The sequence below is a fragment of the Podarcis cretensis genome (assembly GCF_951804945.1).
Source record: "Podarcis cretensis genome assembly, chromosome: 1".
Lineage (NCBI taxonomy): Eukaryota > Metazoa > Chordata > Lepidosauria > Squamata > Lacertidae > Podarcis > Podarcis cretensis.
Window position 1 is genome coordinate 22784004 of NC_137170.1, and position 13044 is coordinate 22797047.

At 45.5% G+C, this 13044-nt stretch overlaps 1 protein-coding gene across 7 annotated transcripts in view; it reads right to left on the reverse strand.

The window, feature by feature from the left end:
• The window catches only part of UNC79 (unc-79 homolog, NALCN channel complex subunit), a 124521-nt gene that overhangs the window by 70508 nt on the left and 40969 nt on the right, over nt 1-13044 (reverse strand). For all 7 annotated transcript variants that reach the window (XM_079947648.1, XM_079947649.1, XM_079947646.1 and 4 more), the window contains 8 exons: nt 12125-12354; nt 8234-8405; nt 7351-7581; nt 6672-6862; nt 4929-5052; nt 3181-3321; nt 1756-2016; nt 600-827 (listed from right to left, as the gene is read on the reverse strand). In XM_079947648.1, the coding sequence (XP_079803774.1) occupies nt 600-827; nt 1756-2016; nt 3181-3321; nt 4929-5052; nt 6672-6862; nt 7351-7581; nt 8234-8405; nt 12125-12354 (1578 nt within the window). The remainder of the gene's footprint in view (nt 1-599; nt 828-1755; nt 2017-3180; nt 3322-4928; nt 5053-6671; nt 6863-7350; nt 7582-8233; nt 8406-12124; nt 12355-13044) is intronic.

Consider the following 13044-nt stretch of genomic DNA (forward strand, 5'->3'; position numbering starts at 1 on the left):
TCCAAGGCATTCGGCAACTGTACTAAACCAGGCAAGCAAGCCAGGATTCAATATCAGGGTTAAGGTCTATCCATGTGTGCTGCCCTATCAAAAAATCAGCAATCGTTGCATGGGGGAGCAGGAAGTGGGAGAAATTGAACTGATTCTCTGCCATGCTGTCCTTTCCCAGAGCCTGACTGGTGCAACTGCTAATTTCTGATGACGCTATGAATAGGCAGTCCTGGTGTCTGCATCAAGGGAAGAACCCCACACTCATAATTGTGCGCATGGCTCCTCAGCCAGCCAGAGCAGGGTGGTTATGCAGGGAACCTTTTATAGCCCAAGGGCCACATTCGCTGGTTGGCAACCTTCCAGGAGCCACGTTCTGGGGGTGGACAGGGCAGAGGCAAAAGCAAGGAGAACAATGGCTGCAACTCTTAACTTTGTACAATAGGCTCCGTTCTAGCCAGGCAAAAGTAAGTGGTTTCTACACACTTAAACGCATGCATTTTTCCATCCAGGCAATATGCAAAGCATCCCTGAGTCTACAACAGGTACAAGCAAGAGGTGTTGCTTGAGGGTAGTGTGCGCTGTTTGTTGCACATTTGTTTATTGCTTACCACTAGCCGGATTTCTTCTTTGGGGGCTAGTCTCTCCAGCAACTCACAAGCCAGCTGATAGCACAAGATACTGGACTGACACAGGTTGCATTCAATGGCCTTCTCGTCTTTTTGACAGGTATGAGAGCCACCCCAAGGGGCTTGGAACACATTGTTGATGATAGAAATTATGTCTTTGGATATGCTGTTCTCTAAACCCAGGGTAATGCCGTCATCTTGCAATTCCATCTGAAAAGCAAGTTTTAAGGAGCATAATTATCGAAGCAACTGAAACACATACTATTGGCATAAGACAAAATCTATAAGCAAGCACCTCCTAGGCTACTTATTTTCTTTTTAAAAAAGAAAGACAGATGTTCCATGCCTTCAAAACAGCTGCGTAAGAGGCAGAAGTCAACAGGTGAAAATCACTACTCCTCCATACCAGGAAAAACTGCAACTGTTGAAATTCTTCTTGCCAAGCTGCTGTTGAAAGTAAACAATCTCTATCAGGGGAATAAAGCAGGTGTGGGTGATCTGGGGCCTCCAGATGTTGCCCCCAACATCCCTAACTGCTGGCCATACTGGCAGGGGGTAAGGGGAGTTTGAGTTCAGAGGTGGCTGGTGTGCCGCAGGTTCTCTAACCAGTCTACAAAATGTGAGGCTGGAGGAGATCGCCCAAATAACAGCAAATAATATGAGTAGAGAATAGGAAGCTTAGGTCCTGGGTTAGCAGCATGTGATCTGATTTGCTTTGTCCCAAAGCCGCACCAACTTCAAGTGGGAAGAAATGCATCCACAACCTTGTGAAGTCCAATTTTACCAGGTTCTCACTTTCTTTGGGCTACATTGTTTGCTACTTACATGAACATGGATTAGGTAACAAGGAATGCTGCAACTTCCTGGGCCACCCATTACACTAATATGTGTTCCTCTCTTTGCAAATCAGATCTCAGAAAACAAGCTGAGACTATTCTATGCATCCAAAATCTCATTGTGCAAATGCAGAACCAAGCATCACAAGTGACTCGCACTCTTGGATATTGCATGGTTCCCATGTATAACATTTATAAACAACAACAGCGTTATTAGATAACCCACCAGAAACTCATGCATCACTCTGGAGCTTTATTTCCGGCCTCATTTAAAATGCCAGAATTCTCTTTTGCATTGTCACCTGCTTCAAGATGAGGTCGAACATCAGGATGAAACAATTCAGATTCATTTCTTCATCGTCGCAGTCGAAGTCAATAGCCCTCCCTCCTCCTCCTCCTCCTCCTCCTCCTCCTCCTCCTCCTCCTCCTGGGTGCCCGAAGTTCTTGAAAGGACTACGGAAGGGGCTTCGCATGGGGCTGCGAAAAGGACTCTGAAATGGGCTTGGGAACGGGCTCAGAGTATTATGCTGAACTCTGTGCCCCGGATCAGAGGCAATGCTCACCTAGAGAAGTATGAAGAACCCAACATGCACAAAATCAATGCTAAGCTCTTGTGGACTGACTAGCATGAAGCAAACACATCAACATTTTGCCATAGAAACAAGGAGGCAGTTCATTTAAAGTAGGGTCGTCAAATAATTTGGGAGAAATGCCCTGCCTTGCTTCTTTGCATTTAACGGCAGGCTTCTATGGAGCAAAATCTTTTTTAAAACAAAAAACAGCATGGAGATCATCATTATTACCTGCTATTGACCAAGCTGCACATGAGTTAAACATCACTTTAAAATAAAGAAAGGAAAAGATGACAACAATATCTCAAAGGTATCTTCCCAGAAATCACACCTAAGCACATCTACAAAGTGGTTTAAAAATGTCTTACTGGGATTGATGAAGTATTTCTTAAAACGAAACTGTTCACAGGCATAATACAGAGAAATATAGGTGCTCTGACTTAACTCATGTTAGAATGATGTGACCGAGGGTCAAGTAAGATGTGGGACACCATTCACACAATTAGAAACTGCTTGAATGTTTTTAAGTAAACAGCAAGCTCAGAGAACCTGGTCCCAATGGGGAACCTGGTAGAGGGAGAATTTAACCCTTTACTACCCACTCTGATCCCAACGGATTGGGCGCTAGGCACATGCTTTTTGTATTGGGAAGAAACCTCCCATTCACACAAACAGATTTCCTTCCCTATGCAAATAGCAGGGGTTGGGGAAATAGGGCACTCCAGAATGGAACCCCAGCAAGTGGAAAAAGGTTGAAACCACTCAATGCACCTACCATTTACATTTTTTAAAATTAAGAAAAAAAAAACATTCGCACAAAAGTCCTTAAAAACTTATTACATTTATATACTGTCTTTCGTCTGAAGATCACAAGGTGGTTTACAACATAAAACTGCAGAGGATGAAATCACATCCAACTTTGGCTCTGATCATAAACACATCTGTACATGCAATTAAGCCCCACCAGGTTCACCATGGTTTACTTCTCAGTAAGTGTGTTCAGTTTCAAACGCTACACACTCTTCTGTCACTGAATTCAGTGGAGTTTAGAAAACAACACACTACGTTTTCACTGGATTTCACCAGCTGCCTTTGCCAAAAGAGGTGAGACATGCTTTTCCCTCTTATCATAAAAGTCATCTGATAATGAATTACCCTTCGAGCTGCAAGGTTCCCAGTTAGTTCCGTTACTCTTGATTTCCTCTGATTTGCCAGCTCTTTTACAGAATTAACCCCATCAGAAAACATACTGATCAGTAGCTGAAGAGGGACCACAATGTCTAATTCAGACAACACCTGAGAGAGAGAGAGAGAGAGAGAGAGAGAGAGAATGAGTTCTCAGATCAGACCCAAAATGCAGTGATTGCTAATATTAGCACTAGGCCAAAATGAACAGTGAACTTAAGCAGGCATTTAACGTAGGGGAGTGCCATTTTCCCAAAAAGAGGTGCCAGAACTCACCATGAACGCCTCCCTTGTTCTCTTATAATGGCATTGGTGCCCACCTGAGAAGTGCCAGAACTGAGTTACAGTGGAAAAAAAATCCCTGGTTAGGGACCTCTGTAAAGTTTTGACCCACTTTCAGAAGCTGTTGGGAGTTAAAAATGGAGCATTTGGGTTCATCTGCAGCTGCCTAGTGTGATAATATCATGCATACATGGCTTTCAACACCAGGGGCTGGAGTGCACTGGGTCCAGATGAAGCTGTATTGTGTACACAGCCTAAGGCTGCTGCACCAGGTGCCTGAAGCTGTATTATCCCCATATTGTGGAAGAGGAGGTAACAAGACTGAAGGGTAGTGACTTAGAATCATAGAGTTGGAAGGGACCCTGAGAGTCATCTAGTCCATCTCCCTGCAGTGCAAGAATCTCAACATGCTTGTCAGGTTTCAGTGAATTCCGATCATCCCCCCCTCTCACGGCAGACAGCCAAGGAAGTAGACAAGGAAGCTCTTACCGAGTCTTTATTCAATATTCACAGTGAGAGGCCTCTGTACGCTGCCTCTTGGGTTAATGGCATTGCTCCAACTGAGTTCCTCCCCCCTCCCTTCCTAGCAACAGCACTTCCCCTTAAGATGGCCGCCAGGGGCTAACTGTCTCTGAGTCCTTTGCTCTTCCACTTTCAATGCACGCCATGTTCTGGGAGAAGGGGTCAGAAATGCTCTTCAGTGATAACGTGTCAGCTGGCAGCTCTGGCTCTGGCTCCTTCTCTTCTCCCAGCACCTCCCAACTCTTCTGTTCACCTGTCCATGAGGTGACCTTCCTCACACCACTGCTGTAATTTGATATTGCCTTCCTCTTCTTTGGAAGCTTCAGGAGGAGGGGGGATGGTCGCCACCATTCCTCCTCAGTCTCACCCCCCTCAGTCCAGTCCCTGACAATGCTGCTTATAGCTCTTGAGATCTGAAGTCGACTTTTCTTCCTGGCTCACAGGCACATGCTTCGCTTACAGCAAGCTCTTACCACCCAGAAGCGGCATGTCCTGTTTGTCAGGAGCTCAGCCTACACTCGAGCAGGACCCTGGCAGAGACACATGTCCAAAATACTGGTACGTAAAAGCCATGCTGCTGCTAACAGAGTGTTAATAAAATAATAATGATAATTATTTTATTATTTATACCCCACCCATCTGGCTGGGTTTCCCCAGCCGCTCTGGGCGGCTTCCAGCAAAACAACAAAAACATAATAAAACGTCAAACTTTAAAAACCTCCCAATACAGGGTTGCCTTCAGATGCCTTCTATAGTACTTTATCTCCTTGAGATTTGATGGGAGGGCGTTCCACAGGGAGGGCGCCACTAACTATGGTAACTATGTTTAACTATGAGGGTTAGTGGATTATTATAATCCTGTTGGTACAGAGACAACGTTGACCTGATCATAGGAATGAAGGGGAAGCACTTACATGAAGCCAGAGTAAAGCCTGCTCTTGTACAGAAGAAGGGTATCCCGTAAACCGACAGCTTATGAAGCCAAACATCTCCTCCATGGAAAAAGGGAGCGGGCACAGCTCAATATCAAACATTTTGCTACAAAGCACAAAAGACAAAAAGGCTTATCAGTAAGTTCTTCTCGCAAGCTCTTTTCACAAAAGACCAAAAGTTGTACATAACATGAGAAGAATGAAACCTTTGTATTTGTTTAAACAAAATAAAAAAATTCCTTCCAGTAGCACCTTAGAGACCAACTAAGTTTTTTATTGGTATGAGCTTTCGTGTGCATGCACACTTCTTCAGATATGCATTTGTTTGTTTGTCAAACCTATAAATGGCCTTCAGGCAAAGGTGCCTCTCAATATAGTTTACTGCTATATGAAATAAAATACCTGCTGGTTCTGCTTTACAAACACAATGCGTTCTCTGAAATTCGTTCCTTAGGTAAGTGTTTGCATAACAAGTCAACACTTTCCACTGATTCCTATGGGGAAATTTCTAATACATTCCCAACCACAGAATTTTGACACACACACACCCTCGCCAAAGCAGGGGAAACCCAGACAAAAATGATCTCTGATTTGTCCAGTCTCTCCCCCCTCCCTCAGCTTACCAGCAAGAGGCAAACAAGAAGGGAAAGCATGCTTTCTGTCCAGGTAACTGAATCTGTGGTGCTCACAGTAAGGTTTGGGTACTAATACCTTATGTTCAGATAAGTGAATTTTCGCAGAGCGAATTTTCATAAAGCGGGACCTGTGTGTCTAATGTTCCCTTCAAACAATAGTAAAAACCAGCATTAAATATAATATTTCTTGCCTGCCCTCCACAGTAAAATCCAGGGCAGATTGCAAAAATAGCATAATACAATTTGAAAACCATATACACATCCATATACAACAATCATCAGATTAATCAGGTTAATCATGAACCACCAACCCTGTCTCCCTTCAATTTTAAAACCATGGCCCATCTGTAGACCTTTATGACTACAGAAAAACCATCAAAAGTAGTGAACAGGACCAAGGACCCTCTGATTCCCCTATAATTTGAGCACTGGCCCCAAATCAAATCTCCCACTTATTGAAAAGAAACCACCGGTGCTTCACTCAATGGTTGAGAAGTAATGAGCACCCCAAATTTCACAACTGATGGATTGGAAGCTTAAAGTATTCCATCTTCCACATTACAAGCTGCTTCAGGGTGCCTCCAGATGTGTGAAGCAACATATATAAATACAATGGACTAAAGAGTAACTATGGGAGCCTAGGGCTGGCTGATCAGAAGGTCGGCGGTTCGAATCTCCGCAATGGGGTGAGCTCCCACTGTTTGGTCCCAGCTCCTGCCCACCTAGCAGTTCAAAAGCACGTCAAGTGCTTACCTTCCGGTGGGAAGGTAAACGGCGTTTCCGTGAGCTGCTCTGGTTCGCCAGAAGAGGCTTAGTCAGAAGAGGCTTAGTCATGCTGGCCACATGACCCGGAAGCTATCTGTGGACAAACGCTTGCTCCCTTGGCTTATAGAGCGAGATGAGCGCCGCAACCCCAGAGTTGTCCGCAACTGGACCTAACGGTCAAGGGTACCTAACCTTTAAAGAGTAACTAACTTTGGCGTTCTATTTTCGAAAGCCCAGGTGCCATTTTTCCCCCTCTGCAATTTGATTGACACATGCACAGAAGCCTCCACCAGGAGTTGGAAAGCTTCCACATCCTCCTACTTACCTTAATACTTCCCTGAACTCCTTCAGCTGATTGTCTGGCACCTCAGTCCTGATGGCTTCCAGCCATTCTGGCATAATGCAATCCCACACAGGTTGGTTGATTACATTGTACGGAATTAAGCACAGGATCCGGTTCAGACCTTCCTTCAACTGCGTCACTGTGCTGCAGGACTTGTCCCAGTATCCACCCACCTAAGGGAATTTATAGTGGGGAAAGACTTCATTAAGGACTCTTTCCCCCCCCTTTCAAAACAGCCCAACACATACATGGCACCACGCAGTCATGAAACACTACTGAATAATCAACAACAGTACATTTTCTTCTCTCCTATAGCAAGAACAATGAAAGTGAAGCTAAACTCTGCAATTTGAGGTGGCCCAAAGAGCTAGTGATGGCTTGTGCCCACTGGGACTTGGAGGACGGAAGGTAGAGAGGCCATGAGTAGGTGGAGCTCGTTCTTGATTTGCCCTCTCCCCCTCCCTGTTGAGTTCCAGAAAGGCAACACCGAGATTAAGGAGGTGCTGAATGACAGCTAGTAGTGCCACCCTCCAGGAAAAAAAGGAGGTAGGGCAGCGAGGTTGACAAGGCAACGCTCCATTCTCCCCAGTGGGTCAACCTCCACTCAGAACACAGTTCACAACAAGCTACTGACAGAAGAAAACATGGGCAGACTCCTCACCCGTGCAAACTCCATCGGTTTAGGAAGGAGGCACATCACCATGACATCAAACCGGACATCGCACACTGTCTTCAGCCATTTGGTGACAAACTGGGGCTTGAGTTTCTCCACCAGGCTGCCAACTTCGTCATCCATCATGTAGGCCGTGGAATGGAACCACTGGAAGACCATGCTCACAAGCCGAGCCAAGCTCTCTGTGGGGGTGTTCTCGCTTGGGGTGCAAAGGCTTACCTGGAAAACATGTTTTGTTCAAAAGTCAGAGTAAGTTCCAGCTCTCTCTTGCAATCACCCTCATTGCAGTGGGAGGAAAGAGATGTGTTAGGATGTGTGCAAGTGGAAAGTCTTTGGAAAAGACCATGAGGAGCGACAAGGCTGATATCAAGCTTGTGCAACACTACTTGGAAAAGCAGTATGTGAATGTTAAACAAAGAAGCAACAGACCCACTTAAACCCTCCTGGCCCTGCTAAGGTCTCAGATCAAGTAAGTTCTGCAGGTTTTGTAGCCTTCTCGGTAATGGCACCCACACTGTGGAATGCCCTCCCACCAGATGTCAAAGAGAAAAACAACTACCAGACTTTTAGAAAACATCTGAAGGCAGCCCTGTTTAGGGAAGCTTATAATGTTTGACAGAATATTGTATTTTAATCTTTTGTTAGAAAGAAACCCAGCCAGATGGGTGGGGTATAAATTATTATTATTATTATTTATTAATTATTTCCATAACCTACAAAACCTGTTTGAGAAGTGACTCTGGAAAATTACACAAAGTCTGCTTCATATCTGTTTTTCTAGACTATGTAGCTCTGCAGTAAATTATTATATTATAGTAATCTCTTTAGAATCCAAAGAAGGAGAAGAACGGGAAAAGCAAAAGAAACTCACCAAAAACCAAATTCCAAACTGGCTCAGAAGGCGCTGGTCGTTCTTGTCATCATCTTTGTTATCAAAGTCTGTGTTGTCCAAAGAATGATGTGAAGAGGATAAGCCCAGCTGTCTCCTGCGATTCAGCTCATACTCCCGTTGCTCTGCGTGGAGTTCAGCCTCCTTCAGCAAGCTAAACAACAACATCAGGTGTCTCTAAACAGATGCCAAAAATACAGCTGTGCACAAGGCCCCACATTTATTTTTATTTTTTTCCTGTTGCCTTTGATTTTATGGCAAACCCCTCCTCACAAGGCACCTTCTATAAAAAAATAAAATTCCAGTGTATACAGTATCATGTTTCAAGAAAAGCAGCAATTTAAAGGAGCAGTCTCTAAGATAATTCATGGACCACCAGCACACCCTTACTGAAAAATTTACTAAAAACAAATTAAGACACTTTCGAATTATCGCCAATATAAATCTTCAAAGACAGGGATGGGGAGCCAGTAGCCATCCAGATGTTGTTGGACTACAACTTCCATCAGCCCCAACCAGCACAGCCAATGGTCAGGGGTGATGGGAGTTGTAGTCCAACACCATCTGGAAGGCCACAAGTCTCCCACCCCTGCTGCAAGAAAAAAACGCAGCTTTAAAAGTGGATTTTTTCTGAGTCTGCTTAAAAACATGAACTGATGGTGTCATATGTATAACATCTGGGAGGAAATTATATAACCATGGAGCTTTGTCTCTGATTATCTTATAGGCAGGTTGACAAGCAGGGCCTCTGAAGCTGATCTCAGGATCTGGGCAACCTCATTATTAGTAAAAGCAGTCCATTAAGTAACCTGTTCTCATGCCATATATATTCCTTGATTATGCTACATTGCAAACTGTAGGAGCTCATCTGGTGTATTATTGTCCATGAATTGTTTTATGGAGACATCTACTTTACAAAGTGGGAAGCGGGTGGCGCTGTGGGTTAAACCACAGAGCCTAGGGCTTGCTGATCAGAAGGTCGGCAGTTCGAATCCCCGCGACAGGGTGAGCTCCTGTTGCTCAGTCCCAGCTCCTGCCAACCTAGCAGTTCGAAAGCATGTCAAAGTGCAAGTAGATAAATAGGTACCGCTCCGGCGGGAAGGTAAATGGCGTTTCCGTGCACTGCTCTGGTTCACCAAAAGTGGCTTAGTCATGCTGGCCACATGACCAGGAAGCTGTACGCTGGCTCCCTCGGCCAATAAAGCGAGATGAGCGCCGCAACCCCAGAGTCGGCCACGAGTAGACCTAATGATCAGGGATCCCTTTACTTTTACCTTTACTTTTAAAAGTACCAGAGGCAGAAGGTTAAGCAGTGGAGAACAAGTAGCTCCAGACCCTTGGTGCTGCTAATATAGATTATGCTCATCTCTATGTGTTCATTATTCTGCAAATAGCGTAATTATTTGGACAGCCACTTTTATCCTAGACGAAGTATTGATCTAGATCCTGAATGACCCGACTTCAGATTACTGCTCAGCTGTGAAGCTCACGGTGTGATCGAAAGCCGATCCCTCTGGGTTGCATCCAACTAAGTCAGAACTCAGAGCAGGCCCATTGGAATCAACAAGCGTTTGCTGGCCAGGACCAGCTTAGGCCTATTACTTTTGATGGGTCTACTAAGTCAGAGAACTCTCTGTCTGATCTGAACCTACCTCAAAGGGTTGTTGTGAGGCAAAAATAGGTTGCCCTGAGCTCACTAAAGGAAGGGATTGAATTATTAAGTTAAATTAAAGTATTCAACGTGTAATGTAATAAACTGAGAAACTCCTCTTATACGTTACTTTAAATAAAATTTAAAAATAGCAATGCAACAAATGGAAACACATGAAATGAAAGAAAATCAGTTCGTTAGACAGGAAGCTCCTAGTGCTGGTTAGTAATTGATCTTCTGCTGTAAACTACAAGTTGAATAGCACTTGATGTCTCGCATTTCAGGGGGGCAATTTTCCTGGTTTGCGCATCTTCTCTCGCTATGTTTCATCCCTGCAGAGGGAGCGACATAATCACGTGGGCAGGGCTGTTCTCCTCCCCCTCATGTTCACTTTCATTCCAAAAGCCACTGCTCTAATTTTATTGCTTTCTGCAAGTGGTTTCTTCAAAGGAATGAGGGAAAGCAGCAGTTGAAACTGACAAACTGCAAGAGTCAAAGGCTTTATTAATTCCTTCTCCTCACCTCCCCTTCTCCAGGCATCTGAAAAAGCTGCTTAAATTCATTGTTTCCTGAAGCAGTTACCTCCTATCTACTTTGGGTACCATACTTCCTCCCCCCTTTTCTTACACTTTTTAATTAGCGAGAATGCACCTACATTTCCTTCTCTTTTCTTAAGTGTTATTTTGCACCCGCTGAAGTGAAATAGCAGGAATTAAAAATAAAATGAAACAAATTAGCGCCTGAAGCCCAAGGGAAGAAGTTTGTGGGGTTTATCCAGTCTCCTCCCTCCTGCTGAGCTTTGAAAGGATAATTGGGTTAAGCAGAGAATAGCACTGCACAATCAAAATATGGATACTGGGGATAAATTATATGGTGGCGTTTAGGCTGCTGAAAAGCTTTGCTGCATCAGGAGATGCTGCCCATTTGTTCTGAAGGCATAGCAGCCAACATGACGCTCTCAGGATGTTGTCAGACTACAACTCCCATCTCCCCTGCTCAATAGCCATGCAGCTTTGGGCTGCTGGGAGCTGAACTCCAGCAACATTTTGGGACAGCTTAAGGTAAAGGACCCCTGGACGGTTAAGTCCAGTCAAAGGCGACTATGGGGTGCAGCGCTCATCTCGCTTTCAGGCCAAAGGAGCCAGCGTTTCTCCACAGACAGCTTTCCAGGTCATGTGGCCAGCATGACTAAATCACTTCTGGCACATCGGAACACCATGATGGAAACCAGAGCACACAGAAATGCTGTTTGCCCTCCTGCCTAATAATAATAATAATAATAATAATAATAATAATAATAATAATAATTTATTTATACCCCGCCCATCTGGCTAAGTTTCCCCAGCCACTCTGGGTGGCTTCCAATCAAGTGTTAAAAACAATACAGCATTAAATATTAAAAACTTCCCTCAACAGGGCTGCCTTCAGATGTCTTTTAAAGAGAAGATAGCTGCTTATTTCCTTCACATCTGAAGGGAGGGCATTCCACAGGGCGGGCTCCACTACCGAGAAGGCCCCCTGTCTGGTTCCCTGTAACCTCACTTCTCACAATGAGGGAACCACCAGAAGGCCCTCGGCACTGGATCTCAGTGTCCGGGCTGAACGATGGGGGTGGAGACGCTCCTTCAGGTATACTGGGCCGAGGCCATTTGGGGCTTTAAAGGTCAACACCAGCACTTTGAATTGTGCTCGGAAACGTACTGGGAGCCAATGTAGGTCTTTCAAGACCGGTGTTATGTGGTCTCGGCGGCCACTCCCAGTCACCAGTCTAGCTGCCGCATTCTGGATTAATTGCAGTTTCCGGGTCACCTTCAAAGGTAGCCCCATGTAGGGCACATTGCAGTAGTCCAAGCGGGAGATAACTAGAGCATGCACCACTTTGGCAAGACAGTCCGCAGGCAGGTAGGGTCTCAGCCTGTGTACCAAGTGGAGCTGATAGACAGCCGCCCTGGACACAGAATTAACCACTGGTGTGCTTTTGAACTGCTAGGTTGGCAGAAGCTGGGACAGAGCAATGGGAGTTCACCCCGTTGCGGGGATGTGAACCGCCGACCTTCTGTTCGGCAAGCCCAAGAGACTCAGTGGTTTAGACCACAGTGCCATCCGCTACCATGTTGAGCTCTAAGAGCTTAGAATGATTTCCATGCATGGATGGAAGAGGGAATGGGACAGACAAGAGCAGGATTTGGGTTCCGGGTGTTCACCTGCCTGCTGTGGGTTACCTGATAACAGCTTCCACAGTACAAACAAGCTCCTCAGCCCCACACTCCCGAGTGTTGATAGGAGGCGGCGATGTCTGGTAGAGATGCGTCTCGGCCGTTGCCCCAACTTCACTGCTGTGGTGGTTGGAGTGGCATCGTTTGCAGTAGCGCACCGGCCTGTTCCCATGGCGACCGCAGCAGCCGGCAGAGAAACACGTGACAACAGCCCTCCTAACATGCGAGCTGCAGTTCTGGAAAGAAGCAATGTAAGTGCCATTAAGCCCATCATGGTGACTGAGAAGAATCGAAGAGCTATCTATTCAAAGAATTAGCAGCTTATCCAGCAGGAGGGAGAGAAACACATATGTGTGTAGTTTGAATTTTAGGTAAAGGTAAAGGGACCCCTGGCCGTTAAGTCCAGTTGTGGACGACTCTGGGGTTGCAGCGCTCATCTTGCTTTACTGGCTGAGGGAGCTGGCATTTGTCCGCAGACAGCTTCTGGGTCATGACTAAGCCACTTCTGGCAAACCAGAGCAGCACACGGAAACACAGTTTAACTTCCCGCCGGAGTGGTACCTATTTATCTACTTGCACTTTGACGTGCTTTCAAACTGCTAAGTTGGCAGGAGAATTTTACTTGGATGTGATTTGGTGAAATTGGCTGGCTTGACTTCTGTGAAATGGGCATTCTGCAGGAGCAGAACATGGGTTTCAAATGATTGGCTTTTTCGTCTGAGGGAGGGGGATATATTCCCCAGATCTGCCCTTCACTAAAGCTCTAGGGCAGTGTTTCTCAACCTGTGGATCCCCAGATGTTGTTGGACTACAACTCCCATCATTCCTAGCCAGCATGAGCAGTGGTCAGGGATGATGGCAGTTGTAGTCCAACAACATCTAGGGACCCAGAGGTTGAGAACCGCTGCTCTAGGGCATGATATTTG